The following is a 22994-nucleotide window of genomic DNA, read 5'->3' on the forward strand; positions in this document are numbered from 1 at the left end:
CACCCAGGTCGGCAAAAAGGAACAATTGAGATAAAAAATCTAACCTGAAAACGTTACACTGTAATGTAACAATGCACCTAATGATGGCAGCAAGCTGCCGAAACGCGTCGTCCTAATAAAATATTACTTAGAAGTGACTGTTGTAGTGTATAATACACTCCTGGAAATTGAAATAAGAACACCGTGAATTCATTGTCCCAGGAAGGGGAAACTTTATTGACACATTCCTGGGGTCAGATACATCACATGATCACACTGACAGAACCACAGCCACATAGACACAGGCAACAGAGCATGCACAATGTCGGCACTAGTACAGTGTATATCCACCTTTCGCAGCAATGCAGGCTGCTATTCTCCCATGGAGACGATCGTAGAGATGCTGGATGTAGTCCTGTGGAACGGCTTGCCATGCCATTTCCACCTGGCGCCTCAGTTGGACCAGCATTCGTGCTGGACGTGCAGACCGCGTGAGACGACGCTTCATCCAGTCCCAAACATGCTCAATGGGGGACAGATCCGGAGATCTTGCTGGCCAGGGTAGTTGACTTACACCTTCTAGAGCACGTTGGGTGGCACGGGATACATGCGGACGTGCATTGTCTTGTTGGAACAGCAAGTTCCCTTGCCGGTCTAGGAATGGTAGAACGATGGGTTCGATGACGGTTTGGATGTACCGTGCACTATTCAGTGTCCCCTCGACGATCACCAGTGGTGTACGGCCGGTGTAGGAGATCGCTCCCCACACCATGATGCCGGTTGTTGGCCCTGTGTGCCTCGGTCGTATGCAGTCCTGATTGTGGCGCTCACCTGCACGGCGCCAAACACGCATACGACCATCATTGGCACCAAGGCAGAAGCGACCTCTCATCGCTGAAGACGACACGTCTCCATTCGTCCCTCCATTCACGCCTGTCGCGACACCACTGGAGGCGGGCTGCACGATGTTGGGGCGTGAGCGGAAGACGGCCTAACGGTGTGCGGGACCGTAGCCCAGCTTCATGGAGACGGTTGCGAATGGTCCTCGCCGATACCCCAGGAGCAACAGTGTCCCTAATTTGCTGGGAAGTGGCGGTGCAGTCCCCTACGGCACTGCGTAGGATCCTATGGTCTTGGCGTGGATCCGTGCGTCGCTGCGGTCCGGTCCCAGGTCGACGAGCACGTGCACCTTCCGCCGACCACTGGCGACAACATCGATGTACTGTGGAGACCTCACGCCCCACGTGTTGAGCAATTCGGCGGTATGTCCACCCGGCCTCCCGCATGCCCACTATACGCCCTCGCCCAAAGTCCGTCAACTGCACATACGGTTCACGTCCACGCTGTCGCGGCATACTACCAGTGTTAAAGACTGCGATGGAGCTCCGCATGCCACGGCAAACTGGCTGACACTGACGGCGGCGGTGCACAAATGCTGCGCAGCTAGCGCCATTCGACGGCCAACACCGCGGTTCCTGGTGTGTTCGCTGTGCCGTGCGTGTGATCATTGCTTGTACAGCCCTCTCGCAGTGTCCGGAGCAAGTATGATGGGTCTGACACACCGGTGTCAATGTGTTCTTTTTTCCATTTCCAGGAGTGTATTTCATAAGAATCTTAACAATATAATGGAAGTCCCCTAAAAACGTCCATATAAAGTAGATAAATTCAAGTTTACATTTTATCTGTTTAATCACTTTCGGAAAAGCGGGTTTAGTATCTCCGCTTCAGTGAGGGTGACGTGCTTTCACGATAATTGTGCAGGGGATGGGTCCGATAAGACTGGCATGCCAGCACAGCTGGGCAGAGAGGTATAAGTGCCAACGGCCTGCTACCGCCAGATAGAATGGCGTGCGCTGGAAGCAACGCCGAGTTTACGGAGCCACGGTCGCGTGGTGGTCGGGAGGGGTGGGGAGGGGAGGAGAGGACAGAAGCGGAGGGAGGACAGAGTGGGACAGGATGGGGTAGGCCGGGAAGGCGCCCTCGCTGGCCGGTCGATGCTCGGCGTGCCTGCGGAGCTCGGGCTCGTGTGCGGACAGCCCAGGCGGCTGCTGGCTTTAATTAGCTCCCGTCTGCTGACCCACGACCTGCATGCCACGCCACGCCGCTTTACTGGCGACAGTGACACTGAGGCCATGGCGCCAGCCGCACCTGACGTGCTTCCTGCGCTCACCCACCCACCCATAAGCCGTTAGCACACGGGCACAGAGCAAGTGAGTTGCCCATGGCGATGGACCGGAGAGTGTGTGTCCGGACCCCCCACCCCCCACCCCTACAGCGCCTAGTACAGCACCAGTCGTGCTGCTGTTTCCTGTTTGTTTGCTTACCTACTCGCCTTTCTATTGTGTTTGCTTTCTACGTCTACGTCTACATCTACATCTACATCTTCATCTACGAGGGCAGTTCAATAAGTAATGCAACACTTTTTTTCTGAAACAGGGGTTGTTTTATTCAGCATTGAAATACACCAGGTTATTCCCCAATCTTTTAGCTACACAACACTATTTTTCAACCTAATCTCCATTCAATGCTACGGCCTTACGCCACCTTGAAATGAGGGCCTGTATGCCTGCACGGTACCATTCCACTGGTCGATGTCGGAGCCAACGTCGTACTGCATCAATAACTTGTTCATCATCCGCGTAGTGCCTCCCACGGGTTGCGTCCTTCATTGGGCCAAACATATGGAAATCCGAAGGTGCGAGATCGGGGCTGTAGGGTGCATGAGGAAGAACAGTCCACTGAAGTTTTGTGAGCTCCTCTCGGGTGCGAAGACTTGTGTAAGGTCTTGCGTTGTCATGAAGAAGGAGAAGTTCGTTCAGATTTTTGTGCCTACGAACACGCTGAAGTCGTTTCTTCAATTTCTGAAGAGTAGCACAATACACTTCAGAGTTGATCGTTTGACCATGGGGAAGGACATCGAACAGAATAACCCCTTCAGCGTCCCAGAAGACTGTAACCATGACTTTACCGGCTGAGGGTATGGCTTTAAACTTTTTCTTGGTAGGAGAGTGGGTGTGGCGCCACTCCATTGATTGCCGTTTTGTTTCAGGTTCGAAGTGATGAACCCATGTTTCATCGCCTGTAACAATCTTTGACAAGAAATTGTCACCCTCAGCCACATGACGAGCAAGCAATTCCGCACAGATGGTTCTCCTTTGCTCTTTATGGTGTTAGGTTAGACAACGAGGGACCCAGCGCGAACAAACCTTTGAATATCCCAACTGGTGAACAATTGTGACAGCACTACCAACAGAGATGTCAAGTTGAGCACTGAGTTGTTTGATGGTGACCCGTCGATCATCTCGAACGAGTGTGTTCGCACGCTCCGCCATTGCAGGAGTCACAGCTGTGCACGGCCGGCCCGCACGCGGGAGATCAGACAGTCTTGCTTGCCTTCGCTTCCCGAGCACGGGGTCCCGGGTTCGATTCCCGGCGGGGTCAGGGATTTTCACCTGCCTCGAGATGACTGGGTGTTTGTGTTGTCCTCATCATTTCATCATCATCCAGGAAAGTGGCGCAATTGGACTGAGCAAAGATTGGGTAATTGTACGGGCGCTGATAACCACGCTGTTGAGCGCCCCACAAACCAAACATCATCATCATCAGACAGTCTTCCTTGACCTTGCGGCGATGATGACACACGCTTTGCCCAACGACTCACCGTGCTTTTGTCCACTGCCAGATCACCGTAGACATTCTGCAAGCGCCTATGAATATCTGAGATGCCCCGGTTTTCCGCCAAAAGAAACTCGATCACTGCCCGTTGTTTGCAACGCACATCCGTTACAGACGCCATTTTAACAGCTCCGTACAGCGCTGCCACCTGTCGGAAGTCAATGAAAATATACGAGACGAAGCGGGAATGTTTGAAAATATTCCACAAGAAATTTCCGGTTTTTTCAACCAAAATTGGCCGAGAAAAAAAATGTGTTGCATTACTTATTGAACTGCCCTCGTACATGGATACTCTGCAAATCACATTTAAGTGCCTGGCAGAGGGTTCATCGAACCACTTTCACAATTCTCTATTATTCCAATCTCGTATAGCGCGCGGAAAGAATGAACACCTCTCTCCTTCCGTACGAGCTCTGATTTCCCTTATTTTATCGTGGTGATCGTTCCTCCCTATGTAGGTCGGTGCCACCAAAATATTTTCGCATTCGGAGGAGAAAGTTGGTGATTGGAATTCCGTGATAAGATTTCGCCGCAACGAAAAACGCCTTTCTTTTAACGCTTTCCAGCTCAAATCCTGTATCATTTCAGTGACAATCTCTCCCATATTTCACGATAATACAAAACGTGCTACCTTTCTTTGAACTTTATACATGTACTCCGTCAGTCCTCTCTGGTAAGGATCCCACACCGCGCAGCAGTATTCTACAAGAGGACGGACAACCGTAGTGTAGGCAGTCTCCTTAGTAGGTTTGTTACATTTTCTAAGTGTCCTGCCAATAAATCGCAGTGTTTGGTTAGCCTTAACCACAACATGTTCTGTGTGTTCCTTCCCACTTAAATTGTTCATAATTGTAATACCTAGGTGTGAAAGAAGTACAGTAGAAGAAGAATGGGTAGCTCTGAGGGATGAAGTAGTGAAGGCAGCAGAGGATCAAGTAGGTAAAAAGACGAGGGCTAGTAGAAATCCATGGGTAACAGAAGAAATATTGAATTTAATTGATGAAAGGAGAAAATATAAAAATGCAATAAATGAAGCAGGCAAAAAGGAATACAAACGTCTCAAAAATGATATCGACACGAAGTGCAAAATGGCTAAGCAGCGATGGCTAGAGGACAAATGTAAGGGTGTAGAGGCTTATCTCACTAGAGGTAAGATAGATACTGCCTACAGGAAAATTAAAGAGACCTTTGGAGAAAAGAGAACCACTTGTATGAATATCAAGAGCTCAGATGGAAACCCAGTTCTAACCAAAGAAGGGAAAGCAGAAAGATGGAAGGAGTATATAGAGAGTCTATACAAGGGAGATGTACTTGAGGACAATATTATGGAGATGGAAGAGATTGTAGATGAAGAGGAAGTGGGAGATACGATACTGCGTGAAGAGTTTGACAGAGCACTGAAAGACATGAGTCGAAACAAGGCCCCGGGAGTAGACAACATTACATTAGAACTACTGACGGCCTTGGGAGAGCCAGACCTGACAAAACTCTACCATCTGGTGAGAAAGATGTATGAGACAGGCGAAGTACCCTCCGACTTCAAGAAGAATATAATAATTCCAATCCCAAAGAAAGCAGGTGATGACAGATGTGAAAATTACCGAACTATTACAGCTGCAAAATACTAACACTAATTCTTTACGGACGAATGGAAAAACTGGTAGAAGCCGACCTCGGAGAAGATCAGTTCGGATTCCGTAGAAATATTGGAACACTTGAGGGCAAGGAAAGCGTTTCTGAAGAAGAGAAATTTGTTAACATCGAGTATAGATTTAAGTGTCACGAAGTCGTTTCTGAAAGTATTTGTATGGAGTGTAGCCATGTATGGAAGTGAAACATGGACGATAAATAGTTTGGACAGGAAGAGAATAGAAGCTTTCAAAATGTGGCGCTACATAAGAATGCTGAAGATTAGATGGATAGATCACATAACTAATGAGGAGGTATTGAATAGAATTGGGGAGAAGAGGAGCCTGTGGCACAACTTGACTAGAAGAAGGGATCGGTTGGTAGGACATGTTCTGAGGCATCAAGGGATCACAAATTTAGGATTGGAGGGCAGCGTGGTGGGTAAAAATCGTAGAGGGAGACCAAGAGATGAATACACTAAGCAGATTCAGAAGGATGTAGGTTGCAGTAGGTACTGGGAGATGAAGAAACTTGCACAGGATAGGGTAGCATGGAGAGCTGCATCAAACCAGTCTCAGGACTGAAGACCACAACAACAACAGGTGTTTAGTTGAATTTACAGCTTTTAGAATAGATTGATTTATCGGGTAACCGAATTTTGACAAGTTCCTTTTAGCACTCATGCGGATGACCTCACACTTTATTCAGGGTCAACTGCCACTTTTCTCACCACTCAGATATTTTGGCTGGCTCTGAGCACTATGGGACTTAACTTCTAACCTCATCAGTCCCCTAGAACTTAGAACTACTTAAACCTAACTAACCTAAGGACATCACACACATCCATGCCCGAGGCAGGATTCGAACCTGCGACCGTAGCGGATGCGCGGCTCCAGACTGTATCGCCTAGAACCGCTCGGCCACCCCGGCCGGCCTTCAGATATTTTCTTGTAAATCGTTCTGCATTTTGTTTTGATTTTCTGATGACTTTATTAGTCGATAAACGACAGCGTCGTCTGTAGACAACCGAAGACGACTGCTCAGAATGTCTCCCAAATGGTTTACATAGATAAGGAACAGCAAAGGGCCTATAACACTACCTTGGGGAACGCCAGAAATCATTTCTGTTTTCTCGACGACTTTCCGTCAATTACTACGAACTGTGACCTCTCTGACAGGAGATCACAAATCCAGTCATACGAGAACTGAGACGATATTCCACATGCACGCAATTTCAATACAGGCCGCTTATGTGGTACAGTGTCAAAAGCCTTCCGGAAATCCAGAAAGAGGGAATAGATCTGAAATCCCTTGTCAATAGCACTTCATGTGAATAAAGAGCTAGTTGTGTTTCACAGGAACGATGTTTTCTAAACCCATGTTGACTGTGTGTCAAAGACAGTTTTCTTCGAGGTAATTCATAACGTTCGAACACAATATATATTCTAAACTCCTGCTGCATATCGACGTTAACGATATGGGCCTATAATTTAGTGGATTATTCAACTACCTTTCTTGAATATTGATGTGACCTGTGCATTTTTCCAGTCTTTGGGTACGGATGTTTCGTCGAGCGAACTGTTGTATATGATTGTTAAGTATGGAGCTAATGCATCAGCATTCTCCGAAAGGAACCTAATTGGTATACAGTCTGAACCAGAAGACTTGCTTTTATTAAGTCATTTAAGTTGCTTCACTACTCCTAGGATATTTACTTCTATGTTATGAAAGGTGGCTACACTGAGCCACAGCGCCAAAAATCGCGCCAGAGAGTATTGTTCCGCCGCCTCCACTGGCAGTGATTATTGAGACGCAGCGACAGGCAGTTCTTGCCGAGAAGTTGTGGTGGACACTGCTTGTAGCTGAAGTTGGAATGAGATGGGGTAGTAGTGAGTGTTTGTTCGATGTTTTATGCAGCTATGTGATGGGAGAGAGCGCAGATGTTATTCCAATGGAGATATTGTAATGGTCAGAGTGCTTTTCGTCAATATACTCGTATATGAAGGTAATAAATATTATGTTGTCTATTTATTTGTGTGTCCTGAATAATGTGTCATTACAGGTTCAGTCAACAAAGCATCTGGCTTGTGTTCTTGTATTAGAGTGTAATTTTGGTTTTCTTGCACAATTATAGTATTTCTAATTTTCTTTTATCACGTCAGTATAAATGATATTTAAAAATTCTTGTCTTGTTGAAGAAGAACCGTGCCAGATGTGCGTTGAGTCATACTACCACATACAGAACAGCTACACTTGTGCTTTGTTGGATTCGTAGATTTTATAGTTGCTGGGGACTTAATTAGTTAATTGTGTTAACAGAAATTTTCTTACATTCTTTGTTGTCATTCTATGCAGTCAGATAGCGTAACAATTAGTTGTCAGGGCCAGCCGTTTACGAAACAGCGTAATCGGACATACAGCTACTAAAAATATTTGCATTCATATTTAATTTTAATTTAGCCCCCATGCAGTTACTCTTGTTGGCAGCTGTTCTTAATTCGAATTCCGCAATATTTACTTCGTCTTTTTTTGTGAAAGCATTTCGGAAGACTGCGTTTAGTAACTCTGCTTTGGCGCACCGTCTTCGATAGTATCTCCATTGCTATCGCGCAGAGAAGGCTTTGATTGTTTCTTGCCGCTAACATACTTCACATACGACCAGAATCTCTTTGGATTTTCTGCCAGGTTTCTAGACAACGTTTCGTTGTGGAAACTGTTATAGGCATCTAGATTTGATAGTTTTCAAGTTAACGGTAACTTTTTCATTTTACAACTGCCGTCGGCAGAACGCGGCCGGCCGGAGTGGTCGAGCGGTTCTAGGCGCTACAGTCTGGAACCCCGCGACCGCTACGGTCGCATATTGGAATCCTGCCTCGGGCATGGATGTGTGTGATGTCCTCACGTTAGTTAGGTTTAAGTAGTTCTAAGTTCTAGGGGACTGACGACCTCAAATGTTAAGTCCTATAGTGCTCAGAGTCATTTGAACCATACGTCGTCTGTGATAACAAAGAGGGGGTATGAAGGAAGAAAATTTCGAGAGAAGGACTCTTTACCTTACACGCATAAATCTCTTTCGTTATCTCTTAATCTGTCACTTTCACTTGCCGTAAGGGGTTCGATGCGCCTAACACAACTGATATCAAGCAATTCGCATCAGCTACTTAATTTCGAATTATTTCTCACAGCTGTGGATCGCGAGCAGTGTCTGTTCTTTCAGACATGCAAGTAAGTAAGATGCTTCTATTCTTTTCTGTCGCTGTTCCCACAGTCCACTATTCTCTTCGATTCAACGCTGAGCCCGAAGCGTATATTCTCAGAAATTTTTTCCTCAAATTACGGCCACTGTTTGAAACTAGAAAATTCTTTCAGCAAGGCATGCTTCTGCTAAACTTTTGGTCGTCTTCACTTCACCTCTCAAATGTTACTCTGCTTTCAAGGTAGCAGAATTCCTTCACTACGCCTACTTCATGGTCCCCAATTTTAATGTTAAGTTCAGTTTAATACCTTTCTTAAATTTCCACCAAGTGTACTGCATACACTGCATACAGGACGTCGCGTGATGCAGGCATGCTCAGAGATTTACGTAGAGAATACGTTAAATGTATTCGCAGTTGCGAAGATGGGTAAAGAACACCTGTGTAATGGAATGACAATGAAAATTTTTAGCTGACCGGGACTCGATCCCGGATTTCCCGCCTATGGTGAGCGGTCGCCATACTATTTGGCTACCCGAATACGACTCACGGCCAGACCCAAATTCCCGTATGTCGTCAACCATGTGTCAACAACCTGTACTCGTACATCCATTATTTATATCCCCGTACAGCGGAGACAGTTTACTTGAAAGTCGCTAGCTCGGTGTCGGCGGATAAATACGATATTGCAGTGCCTGAATTTTCCAGAACTGCGGTGCAATGTTCGTTCGGACATGCACTGGGTTTTTCAGAACTACAGTGCAATGTTCGTTCTACCATGTATGCATGCATGCATGCCTGTCCGAAGGACCATTGCACCGTAATTCGAAATAACACAGCCATTGCAATATCTTATTACGTAGATGATGATGATGATGATGATGATGTTTTGTGGAGTGCTCAACATCGTGGTCATCGGCGCCCGTAGAAGTTCCCAATCTTTCCATTTCCAGTCTCGCCACGTCTTGAATGATGATGAGATGATCGACACAAACACCCAGTCCCCGGGCGGAGAAAATCCCCGACCCCGCTGCAAATCGAACCCGGGACCCCGTGATCCAGAGGCAGCAACTTTATTACATATAGAAGGCGGCTGGCCTCTACGGGGAAGGCAAAGCTTTCGAAAAACCACGTGACCAGAAGCGGTTTAATTATACGGTACGTAGGAACCTCGTATCTTTCTCGGATGCTATAGAACAGTGGTTGTCAACCTGGTCCCCATCGCCCTCTAGGGGGCGTTCAAGGTTTCATGATGGGCAGTAGGGTTTATAAACACGTTTTCATAAAATTTTTACCTAAATCATTTGTTAAACAACTGTTATTATACGCTTTTACTTGCCGTACCTCTGATTTATAATTTTTGTAAAGTTACTTCCTTCCTTTATAAATCATCATTACTGTGGTGGGCCGTTGGAATACTTACTATTAACAGAGATAGAAACTTCGACTTTCTCATTCCTGTCCGAATTGTAAACATAGAACTAAGTTGTTATTAAATTCTTATGACGATTGATATAGCAAAACAGCGTATATTTCTAAGAAAGGAAATAGTTTATCAACAATACACATGAAAGTGGTAGATTAAGAACTCCGAGAACTTCGTGCTGCCACGTATGTTACAGAACAGAAACTACAAGCCCAATTTCAATGTGTTGCATAATATAAGTTACGGAGATAGCTAAGAACGCTTGCTTTCTCAATGAAGTATTGACCAAAACTGGCTTTCACGCTTCAGCAGTGAATGTAAACTTACGCAAGTTAAAGCTTCAAACTTATTTAACCGCACATAACGTTCCATTTTGAATCGCGATGTAAGAAAAACTATCGTTTCCTATTAAGGTACTGAGAGCCACACAATGAAAAAAATGATGCAGCATTGAAATACTGGAGGAAAATATTTAAAGTTCCCTCCCGACCAAACTGACATCGGTTTTCCGTGATTCAGGCGACTGTCGTGGAAGACCATTCATCAACATCGGAGGCGACACAACGGCCCCGCTTTTCAGCTGTATTTGTGCTTGTGATATTACTATACAGAATACTCAATTTGTTTATTTCTTTCATTACCGTTACTGCTTATAAAGAGTTTTTGAAGGTTCTTAGAAGACAATGAGAGAAGGTAAACATGGTTGCTGCTGCCACAATGATCTCGCGCGTTATCGAACGAACAGTAACATGCGAGCACATTGCACTACGAAATGATTTGTTCCTAATTATTATAAAGGAGCGTATTCTGCTTTCGTTCCGCCATGACTTGAGATTCAGCTGTTTACACATGTGGGCGAAATGTTGTTAGAGAAAATACTTTTCTCGTAGTGAATTACTGAGTCTAGTTAACCACTCGAGCTAAAGGGGATAACTGCGACGTTTCTGTCTTTACGTCTAAGTTGTAGATGTATATCGTATTTTTAGTTTGGAATGTGTTGTGTTAATTGAGATGGTGATCTATCGAAATTACGATGGTTCCTATCATTGTTTACTGTCACCTTCCTCTCGCAAATACGTTTTCTTTATCCATTGCCCTACCATTTGAACCATCTGTGCAGGTCTCAGTTTCTGACTCTAACCACGAATTTGCCGTTTGCTCCACTCTATTCTTTCCCAGAAGTCGGATTGTTATTACTAGTGTGTTGACGATACTATCGATCACCTTTGGACAGTGGCGCCATTGCATTTTTGTTATCTAGATGGGCAGAGCTGTAGCGTAGCCCGGGTGCGAGGTTCTGTTGTAAGTGTAGTTTGATTCTGAATAGCCAGAGCCAATGAATATGTCCTGACAAACTTTTTCCGTAGGACTGCCCACTTCATAGTAACATTTACGTCTCCGATTTAAAGCCCTATTTTCCAAAGTTCTTGTGATATTTTCAAGTTCTTAACACGTTTGAAGGTGTTAAAATGCCCTTATTCCCGTTAGATCAGTTTGACCGTCATCCATTGTCGTTCCCTAAGGCTGCAATCACCACCATCTTAATGTCGTCATCGGCCTATCGGCGCAGCTGCGCGTTGGTCAGTCATCACAAAAACAATCACATCCTCATCACAAAAACAATCACATCCGATTGAAACTGTAAATGCAAATTTACAAATCGCTTCAGTAACTATGGTCCTGCTGCTAATGAAGACAGTTTCAAATGAACAAAATTAAGCTCATTTCATTTCAGTAAAATTGTGTGGTAACAGTATTGTTGCTAGTTGCTAATGCTAATGAACGACGTTCATTGCTTTTCACGCTCCATCCCTAACAATCTCTCTCTGTCCGCAGCTCGTGGTCTCGCGGTCGCGTTCTCGCTTCCCGAGCACGGGGTCCCGTGTTCGATCTCCGGCGGGGTCAGGAATTTTCACCTGCCTCGAGATGGCTGGGTGTTTGTGTTGTCATCATTTCATGCTCATGCATGATAGTGGCGAATTTGGGCTGAGCAAAGGTTGGGAATTTGTACGGGCGCTGATAACCGCGCAGTTGAACGGCCCCCAAACCAAGCATCATCATCATCCTAACAACCTCTGTATCAATATACACTGATTATCGTAAAAAGAGCTGCACCCAGAAGGACATGGCCATGCAGACTGGGTGGTTATGTTGTACAGCATCAGCCATAGCGATGATTACTCTTGCACTGTCAGCCGCTCGCTTGGAAACCATGGGTGGGGCCGTGAAGTAGAACTCCGGAAAAACTCCAAACAGCCAAGATCGCTAGTAAAGTATTTGTTTAGACGACCGACTCCGGTAAAACTACGTTACCATCTTTGGATCTTCAACTTAACAATTCATACAAGTTGAAGGACCGAGAATGGTAACATAATCTTACCGAAATCAGTTATGTAAATAGATACACGTTGAGCAAAAAGTCTTGCCCAGAATATAAATTTATAACAGAATAACCGTTTGACATAATAAGTTACATTTGATGCCGTTACATACGTTAGTGTTACCAGTTTTTTTTCAAGACCACTTACGTTATTAAGCCTCAACGTGTGTTCCCTTGGTAGCTCGGAGAATGTCGAGGCGGTATTCCAGTTCCCGCCAGGTGTTTCTTAACATGTGTTCTGTCACAGTACCCACAGCAGCTTGTATCCTAGCCTTCAGTTCGTCGACGTCAGCAACTGGTGTGACGAAGACTCTGTCCCTGATATAGCCCCAGAAAAAAAGCCAAGGAGCGTAATGTCTGGAGAGCGGGGTGGCCAGTGTGTTGGACCGTTCCTTCCAATCCACCTTACGCCCCTTGACCTTTTTTTCTGGGGCTATATCAAGGACAGAGCCTTCGTCACACCAGTTGCTGACGTTGACGAACTGAAGGCTAGGGTACAAGCTGTAAGTAGACTGTTTAGGTTTTCATGTTGGTAACGCCATGTAGCACTCTATATGAAAATCACTGACTGTGTTGTGTGCAGCCTGTGGCTGGTTTTCATTATTGTTTGCTATTGTAGTGTTGGGCAGTTGGCTGTTAACAGCGCGTAGCGTTGCGCAGTTGGAGGTGAGCCGCCAGCAGTGGTGGATGTGGGGAGAGAGATGGCGGAGTTTAGAGAGTTTAGACCGTAAATTTGTAAGATTGGATGTCATGGAACGATTTATAACTTATGACTTTCGAACACTATTAAGGTAAATACATTGTTTGTTCTCTATGAAAATCTTTCATTTGCTAACTATGCCTATCAGTAGTTAGTGCCTTCAGTAGTTTGAATCTTTTATTCAGCTGGCAGTAGTGGCGCTCGCGTTATTGCAGTAGTTCGAGCAACGAAGATTTTTGTGAGGTAAGTGATTTGTGAAACGTATAGGTTAATGTTCGTCAGGGCCGTTCTCTTGTAGGGATTACTGAAAGTCAGATTGCATTGCGCTAAAAATATTGTGTGTCAGTTTAAGCAGTCATTTATAATTTTTCTGAGGGGACGTTTCAAAGCCGCTGTGGGTACTGTGACACACATGTTAAGAAAAACTTGGCGGGAACTGGAATATCGTCTCGACATTCTCCGAGGTACCAAGGGAGCACACTTTGAGGTTTACTAACTTACGTGGTCTTAAAAAAAAACTAGTAACACTAACCTATGCAACGGCATCAGATGTAAATTATTACGTCAAACGGTTATTCTGTAATATACCGTTATAATCAGGGCAAGACTTTGTGATCACCCTGTACTTCACTAGTGAGCTTCGGAGTTCAGTATACTACAGATCGCACCCAGTCTGGCAATGTCAGAAACATATCACAGAGGGTTCCAAACGGCCGTGGCAGTCAATACAACAGTGTTACTGGAGCATCACCTGGGTGGTACACTATGTCCAGGCGACATGTTCGATGCTCAGCTAGATGAGTTCGAGAGGAGCTTCATCGTGGAGCTGCAGGAGACTGGATGACCGCGTCATCGTATTGTGCACCACACCGGTCATAAAGACATCAGCATTGCCCTTTGTTACGCGGCTATGGATACAGGAAGGTGTGCATGCACGACGTCTGGAGTCTGGACATCCGACACCCACCTCAAGACTATGGCACTTAACATCAGAGATTTTAGACACTGGACTCGCATTCGGGAGGACGACGGTTCAATCCCGCTTCCGGCCATCCTGATTTAGGTTTTTCGTGATTTCCCTAAATCGCTCCAGGCAAATGCCGGGATGGTTCCTTTCAAAGGGCACGGCCGACTTCCTTCCCCGTCCTTCCCTAATCCGATGAGACCGATGACCTCGCTGTCTGGTCTCCTTCCCCAGAACCAAGCAACCATCTGAGATCATCAGTCCCCTAGACTTAGAACTACTTAAACCCAACTACCGTAAGGACGTCACACACATCCATGCCCGAGGCAGGGTTCGAAACTGCAACCGTAGCATGCGCCCGGTTCCGGACTGAAGCGCCTAGAACCGCTCGGCCACAACGGCCGGCGCACCTCAAGGAGCAAGCACCGACGGATTGTGTGCCATACGCAAACAGATCCAACGGCAACCTTAATGACCACTCTGTAGGCTGCCTCGCCATTTGTGCAACATTCCATAAGTGATCGTATCATTGCTAGGCTGTTATGTGAAGCGAAGGACGCCGCATCGCCTGGTGTCGGCAACGATGGACATGGGGCCCTGCAGACTGGCAGAGGATTATGTTTAGTGACGAGTCCTGCTTCTAGCTTAGAGGCAACGACCACTGGGCACGTGTCTAGAGGTGCTGTGAAGAGCGTCGCAAACAATAGTTTGTGGTTTTCCCATCAGACGTTTCGCCAGTCTAGTGTTATGGCGTGAAGACCGATATCCTGTGGTGCTCCGTGACGGCCGCCCTGTACTTGGAGGCGGTACTGAAACTGATGCCTCTGTCATTCCCAGTGCCCACTTCCATGCCGTATTCCAGGACAACATTTTGCAAAAACAGACATAATGTCTTATGGGATAACAGCAATCAGTGATTTTATAATGTTGCTTAAAATCCGTCTTGATTGCAAAAAAAAATTTTTTTTATTATTCATATGACCGGTTTCGGTTCATTCAGAACCATCTTCAGACCTGATATTTCAGTTACAGGAGTAACCCGTCCAAATCCAGCAACATCATCATGTGACGTAGCATGTGAAAGTTGCTGGATTTGGACGGGTTACTCCTGTAACTGAAATATCAGATCTGAAGATGGTTCTGAATGAACCGAAACCGGTCATATGAATAATAAAAAAAAAATTTTTTGCAATCAAGACGGATTTTAAGCAACATTCCAGGACAACACTCGTCCTCATACTGCTACCACCACCCGAGGGTGCCTTGCAGCCATGGCCAGCCGCATGACCTGGTCTCTCTCCCATCGAGAATGTGTCATCAAGACCTCATTTCCACCCACTAGTCTGTGGGATCTGAGAGCTGACGTGCAAGCGACGTGGGATGAGTATCGCAGGACCACGTTTGAGACATGCCGTGGGGTCTGAATCATCACATCCACAACCAAGCAGGCCCGACACCATCTTACATGTATGTTTTGTGGTCGTGTAGCGCAATACATGTTGGTCCTTCAAAGCTGAAAGTGTAAATCATTTCGTACCATCTACCCGCCTGCCAATAATAATCGCAATCCCCCTTGTACATCTGAGTGCAGTTCTTTTAATGTAATATAGACGAACTTCAGCAGCTGACATCATGTAGTAATAACGCCGGTACGAAAGCATTCAAACTGTGCAGTAAACCACACGAGACACACTCTAGGACTGAGGTAGAACGCAGCACACTGCTCACCTTTCTCCGTGCAGCAGCCGAGCAGCCGCACGACGTTAGGGTGTGGCTCCAGCATCTTCATCACCTGCAGCTCCTGGACCAGGTCCGCTCGTTCCTTCTCCGTCGCGTTCTCCTTCAGGGTCTTCACTGCCACCACAGTGGGGCCTTCACGACCTGCAAGGAAATGTTAAAAAGAAGTTTAGGGTTTAACATCCGATCCACGATGACGTTATTAAAGATTGAGCACAAAATAAGATTGCGAGCGGATGGGGATGATAATTCGGTTTTTTTTCTTTCTCCAGAGGGACATTCTGGCATTGGACATACACGATTTAGGGTAACCAAAGTGTATGACACACAGCAGCCGAATAGAATTCCCAGATGCACTTGCGAGCCGAAACATAATGACCACCTGCTTAACAGCCTGTTTGCCCGTCTTTAGAACGAAATGCATCACTGATTCTGCTTATCAGGGATCCGACGGTTTGTTGGTAGGATGTGAAGGTATGTGGCATTAGATGTCTACGCACATATCATGTAATGTGCCTAAAATAATGGGCCGCTGATTTGTTTACGCAGTGATGGCTCCAGGTAGTGACCCAGATGGGTTCCATAGGATCTACATCAGGCGAATTTGGTTTTCGAGACATCAACGTGGGTTTACTGTAACCCTCCTCAAACCACTGTACCACGTTTCTGGCTCCGATACACAGACAATTATACTGCTGGAAGCGACATCGCATGAAGGGATTGCAGGTAATTCGCATCTGTCAGTGTGTCTTCGATTGTACAGGAGAATGTCTCCCATAGCATAATACTGCTCCCACCCGAAGATTCGACACATTTCCCTAGATCGATGGTCGAATGCCCATGGTCCTCTACCCACTGTAGTCGTAACTGACGATATTGTTGGGTCAACATGTGAACACGTGGGGCGGTCTGTTATGGAGCTCCATGTTCAACAATGTACGACCTACGGTGTGTTCTGAACACTTGTGCGTGAACCAGCTTTGTGCTCTTTCGGCAGAAATGCTGCAGATTACTATCTATCCTACTTTACACAGGAGAGGAGCCTCCGAACCCCACGATCTGTGAAGAGTCGTGGACTTCCAACCATTTAGTTCCTAGCGATAGTTTCACTGTCTTTCTACTTCCTTCCGTAGGTGTCACTACAAAAGCGCATTCGACCAACTTCGCCGTTTTCGAGATACTCGTTCCCAGGTTCTGCGTAATAATAATCTGTCTTCGTCGAAGTCGCTTATCTCAATGGATTTTCCCGTTTGCAGCCCATATCTGCGCTAGAGTGATCCCCCGTCGTTCACTTACTTTCGTTATCGCGTCCCGTGCTCGCAACGCCAGGAGGTGGCATCCAACGCAGCGGTGGGAAGTGACTGTAATGTTTTGGCTTGTCAGTACGTGTTATAAATGCATTAAGTATGTGTGGACTAAGTCTGTTACTCCTTCACGCTGAAAAGGATGGATGGATTTGGATGAACTTGCTATGGAAAAGCTTACACCTTGAATTAACAGATGGGCTACCTTTTATTCCGGGGGAAAAAAAAGAATTTCCGTTGTAACGATCGACGTGACTACTTTTCCAGTGGGATGGGTAACGTGACTCAAGTAATCCACGAACGTGAACTAGCAAATAAATGCATTAAGTTTACCGTAGGGATTAGTTTGTAACTGTTTCGACATTTGAAATAAGTACATACATAAGTATAGGACAGCAGAAGCATTCCTATGGAATAAAACCATCACTAAGCTCTGCAACAATGTAACGTATGCGCATGAAAATATTTCGCAGCACATAGAATGTTTTGCAAGTGCATTGGATTGTGATATTATCGTAATTCTTGAATACTGACTTATTTTTTCTCTTTGCATTTCAATTTGCCTCGTTGCACTAACATTGTGTGACGGCACCAGGTTATGCATCACAGAGTGGCGACACCAGGTTATGCGAGCCACTGTCATCATCGGCAGGGCCAAAGGAGAGACGGTGTTGAGACGTAGAATTCCTGTTATCCCAAGAAACTTGCCTTTCCAGCTCAAACGCTTGCAGTTGTCTTTGAAAATGGCGTTCTCGATCACTATAAATGTTAAGGACAAACGTTAAAAGTATCAGGTATTCATCTGGCCACACCATGTTTTTCGCACGGTCAACGACTCTACGTCATCCAGTTCACGTGGCGTATGTTGTTAAGGGCAACAGATGTTCAGCAAACGTGGAATTTTTATCTAGCATGTGTTCTTTATATCTTACTTTGATGGGTTTACCTGTCTGTCCAACGTAATAGTTGGGGCAGTCGTTACAAGTAATTTTGTAAACTCCGGATTTAATGCCGAGTTCTTCCCGTGCCCCAATAGTACGAATCACTCTCTGTTTTAAGCTACTATTTACGGAAAAGGCAACTCTGTAACCGTATTGCTTCAGAAGAAGTCTCCTTTTCTTATATGATACGTTCCCCAAAAATGGAATAGAAATAAAGTTATTACCGTCATCACCCTGTTATCTCCTAAGGATGGACATTTTACAGCAGTTTTTTTACTAAAAATTTGGTCAATAAACATAGGGTCGTATCCATTGGTAGTAGCTGTGGATTTTACTAAAGATATTTCTTTTTCTAAACAATCCTGTTCTAAAGGTGTGCTCACGGCATGATGAACTGCAGAGTGAAAGACGGCAATTTTCTGAGTTTGTGAAAACAAGAATCTGCTGGGAAATATTATCAGAAAAAGTATTTTTACGAAATATATCGAAGCTAATTGTGTTGTCAAATAACTTAAGCTTCAAATCAAGAAAATTGAGTTCTCTCTCGTCGTTTTGCATCTCTTTTGAGTAATTCATTTTTTCGTGAAAACTGTTAAAAACATGAAGCATTAGTTGCAGGTCTTGGTCACTCACTTTAAATATTATGTTATCAACGTAATGAGCTTAGAAAGAAATCATATTACCCAACACAGAATTATTTTTGAAAAAATTTCCTTCTAAAGCTTTCCACTGCAGGACGTGATTTTAGTTAAGTGACTAAAAGTTTTTGTGCTGGTAACACTCTGGTAATTTCATCGTTACTTAAAACTGTAAGTGTTTGTTTTTTTCTTCTATCTCAGTTATGTTGCTAAGCTTTTTCTTAATGAAGGTGTCTTCCTGTTCAGGTGTACTTTTGCTTCTGATGAAGGTATGTTTAGATGTACCGAAACCGTGGTCAAGGATTTCAATAAATCTTTATCCTGCAACTGTTAGGCTGTTATCATTTACCGTGAAGATTTTTAACAGCTGCTGCGTCAGTCATGTTTAAAATTTTGAAATATGCACCTGCCCAGGTTTCAAAGGCTGTTTCGAAATATATGGACATCTCAGTTAAAATCCGGAAAACAGGTATGGCTATTGACTTCACTAAACAGTGTGATAGACGCCAGTTGACACCGAATTACGTGAAGGTATTTACCAATGTGAAAAAGTGCAACAAGGTTCCGTCTACTAAAGCAAAATTGGTACAACAAATTACGAGTGACAGAATCAGTGACCTTTATAAGAAGAAAGATAAATGAAGAAGCTTACTATTTCTCTCTCTTGATAACTAAAACTTTAAAGATTATTTTAACTTTCATGTGGATAGTTCCGTTTTGTTCGGACTGAGAGCATCAGATTATTAAAAACACTAATTTAAAAAAAAATGAGAAACGAAAAAAGAAACAAACAAACATGGCGACAATGTTCGCTACCCCCAGTTTTTCGATGCAGACCATGCCATCACAAAGCAGGTGACCCAACAGCGAACGCCCGTTTCAAAGAAGTTTCCCCCACAGGGCCCAGATATCTCACCGGACAATGCGCGGCAATACGCATGCTTCAAGTGCAAGAAGCGAATGGATTAGCATATGGACTTGAAATTGGAGGCGACAACCAGAGGTGGCTGAATGTACAGGGTTATTACAAATGATTGAAGCGATTTCACAGCTCTACAATAACTTTAATATTTGAGATATTTTCAAAATGCTTTGCACACACATACAAAAACTCAAAAAGTTTTTTTAGGCATTCACAAATGTTTGATATGTGCCCCTTTAGTGATTCGGCAGACATCAAGCCGATAATCAAGTTCCTCTCACACACGGCGCAGCATGTCCCCATCAATGAGTTCGAAAGCATCGTTGATGCGAGCTCGAAGTTCTGGCACGTTTCTTGGTAGAGGAGGTTTAAACACTGAATCTTTCACATAACCCCACAGAAAGAAATCGCATGGGGTTAAGTCGGGAGAGCGTGGAGGCCATGACATGAATTGCTGATCATGATCTCCACCACGACCGATCCATCGGTTTTCCAATCTCCTGTTTAAGAAGTGCCGAACATCATGATGGCAGTGCGGTGGAGCACCACCCTGTTGAAAGATGAAGTCGGCGCTGTCGGTCTCCAGTTGTAGCATGAGCCAATTTACCGCGGGCTACGCGTGAAACTTGCCCGCACGCGTTCAACCGTTTCTTCGCTCACTGCAGGCCGACCCGTTGATTTCCCCGTACAGAGGCATCCAGAAGCTTTAAACTGCGCATACCATCGCCGAATGGAGTTAGCAGTTGGTGGATCTTTGTTGAACTTCGTCCTGAAGTGTCGTTGCACTGTTATGACTGACTGATGTGAGTGCATTTCAAGCACGACATACGCTTTCTCGGCTCCTGTCGCCATTTTGTCTCACTGCGCTCTCGAGCGCTCTGATGGCAGAAACCTGAAGTGCGGCTTCAGCCGAACAAAACTTCATGAGTTTTTCTACGTATCTGCAGTGTTTCGCGACCATATGTCAATGAATGGAGCTACAGTGAATTTATGAAATCGCTTCGATCATTTCTAATAGCCCTGTATATGGGAAGTGTGATTCTTGAGTTATTTTGATTATATGGGAAGTATTCAGCATAAGCCTCTTTTCTTGTGCCTCAACACACACGCGACGTTTCCCAGCATAGCGCAAGACCTTCTCTGTAGTAAACTGCTCGTCTGATAAAGAGTTGGTAGTTTTTCATATAACCTCTCACAGTGCAAGGACATAGCTCAAGACTGAAAAAAAAAGTGGGCACCAACACGACTTGATATATAGTTCCTAGTAATTTCTTTCTTTTGCTCGCTTTATTATACAGTCTCTTACCTGAAAATAACGATTCTATCGACATCTGCTTGCCGGCGATCACTTGTTTCTGTCAAGCTCTCGCACAGGTAGAACAGTATGCTCACCAAGTCGAGACAAAAACGTATCCGAAGCTGAATATTCTCTTTGGTCACTCTTCATGTGAAACAGCTTATCTACAGCGGCGTTGGCGATATTTCGACCACAATAACACAACTCTTACTTTGTCGGCTCTAGTCGATTACTGACACTTATCTATAGATGATAAGCGCAGGATACTGGAATTTAATTTTCCCCAATTTTTCGATTGTAGACATGATGCAAAGTTTAGAAGATTTACTGCGTAATCACTACATTCTCGAGAAAAGTTAAGTGTGGGATATAAGAACTTGATAGACATTAGAAGACTCCTAGGAAAGATCCCTGCAGATGAGTTGAAACATCAAGGATTGGAGAAGTTTGAGGAATATGACGCGAACAATTCAGAACATTTTGCCATCCATTTAGGATTTAGTTTCGCGCGTAAATGACTCAATTTTATAGCAATAATTTTATCTTGAAACTCTTCCACTGGTCCGTGTTTGCATACAAAAGCAACAATATCGAAGTGTCGGTCCGCTTTGAAGCAAAACACTTCTGTTATTTGCTTATTTATTTATTTATTCCCAAAATATATTCAGCGACGGGTATCACTATCACAACTGGGTTCTTTGGTTCTAAAACATGCAGAAATAACATACCTATAAAACATTATTAAATGTGTATCGTTGGTTCCAAATATGGTTTTCTGTGAAAAATTTCATAATACCTTTTTTTACTATACGTCACTTGTTTTTTGTCCCGGCATACATCATATCATCTGTAATTGTTTGAGTGGCTGTTAAGAAACAAATACAAAAACATGAACTTATGTATGTCAGCGTTATACAGTTGGGACTGGGGTAGTGTTGTGGATACAGTTTTGTTGTGTACGAGGTGGTTACGTAGTTTGTTATGTACTCAAGTTCGTTGGACGGCTTGCAGCTACTTTTAAACACATAAAAAAATAACTTTCGCACCTTGTTCGATATCCAGAACATTAAGCCGTCTTGCTGCTCACATGTATCGCGATGAATGTATCACATATTGCGAGGTTATGAAACTTGTAGCGGCTTTTCTGACGACTTCTATTCCTTATTTATGTCACTTTGTGTGATTAGAGAGTGTTAGTTCTTTTACAGCGGTAAAGAGTGCGTTGTTGCAACACGCACAGACATAAATAAGGAACAAAAGTCGTCAAACTCCCGCTACAATTTTCAAACCCTTCTCGCAATATGCGACACATTTATCGCGACATGCGCGAACAGTAAGATGGCGTTATGTTTTGGGTTACGAACAAGGTGCGAAAGTTATGATTTTGTGTGTCTTAAAGTATCTGCAAGCCTCTAACGAATGTGAGTAAATGACAAACTACGTAACAACCTACTACACATCGAAACTGTATCCACAACACTACCGCAATCCCGATAGTATAACGCTGGCATTCATAAATTCACATTCTTGTATTTGTTTACTAACACTAGCAGATGCATGCTGAGAAAAAACGGCCACAAAAAACATAGAAAATGTAAAAAAATCGTAAAACCATTCTGTGGCGTACATTAAATAAGGTATTACGAAATCGTTCACGGAAAACAATATATTGAATCAAATAGTACACTTATAATGATGTTTACAATGTTTTTAAGTATGTTATTTCTGCATGTTTTAGAATCAAAGAACCCACTGACGACGGTGATATTTGTCGCTGAAACTACTCTTGGAATAAATAAATAAATAACGAAAGTGTTTTGCATCAAGTTGGACCCACAATCCCGTATTGTTGACTCAGTTACATCAGAAAAAAATTCTATTTAATGCAGCAAATCTACAGAGAAGAGTTATTGATTCAAACTTGTATTACGAAGAGGAAAACTTGATTCACAAGTTTTTTCGTTCTGAAAAACACCGTCGACCCTTCTATGACCACATGAACATCAATAAACGAAAAAGAAATAGTTTTGCGAAACAATGTGTGAAATTGTGTACTCAAAATCGAACGTGCAACAAATTTTAAAGAGTATCAGTCCAAGCAGGGAACTAGAGATTTGTGGTGATCTTAAAACCATTAATACAATATGATCACGTCTTAATAAAGCACAATGAAGAATACCTGAAACAGGTTTTTGGGGATCACAGAGG

The 22994-nt window shown here is 44.2% G+C and overlaps 1 protein-coding gene across 1 annotated transcript in view; it reads right to left on the bottom strand.

Annotated features, from left to right (window-relative positions):
* LOC126091092 (tyrosine kinase receptor Cad96Ca) overlaps positions 1-22994 on the bottom strand; it is a 481814-nt gene that overhangs the window by 61540 nt on the left and 397280 nt on the right. Inside the window, exon 7 of the mRNA XM_049907035.1 lies at positions 15676-15828. Coding sequence (XP_049762992.1) covers positions 15676-15828 — 153 coding nt within the window. The remainder of the gene's footprint in view (positions 1-15675; positions 15829-22994) is intronic.

The sequence above is a fragment of the Schistocerca cancellata genome, chromosome 1 (assembly GCF_023864275.1).
Source record: "Schistocerca cancellata isolate TAMUIC-IGC-003103 chromosome 1, iqSchCanc2.1, whole genome shotgun sequence".
Taxonomy (NCBI): Eukaryota; Metazoa; Arthropoda; class Insecta; order Orthoptera; family Acrididae; genus Schistocerca; species Schistocerca cancellata.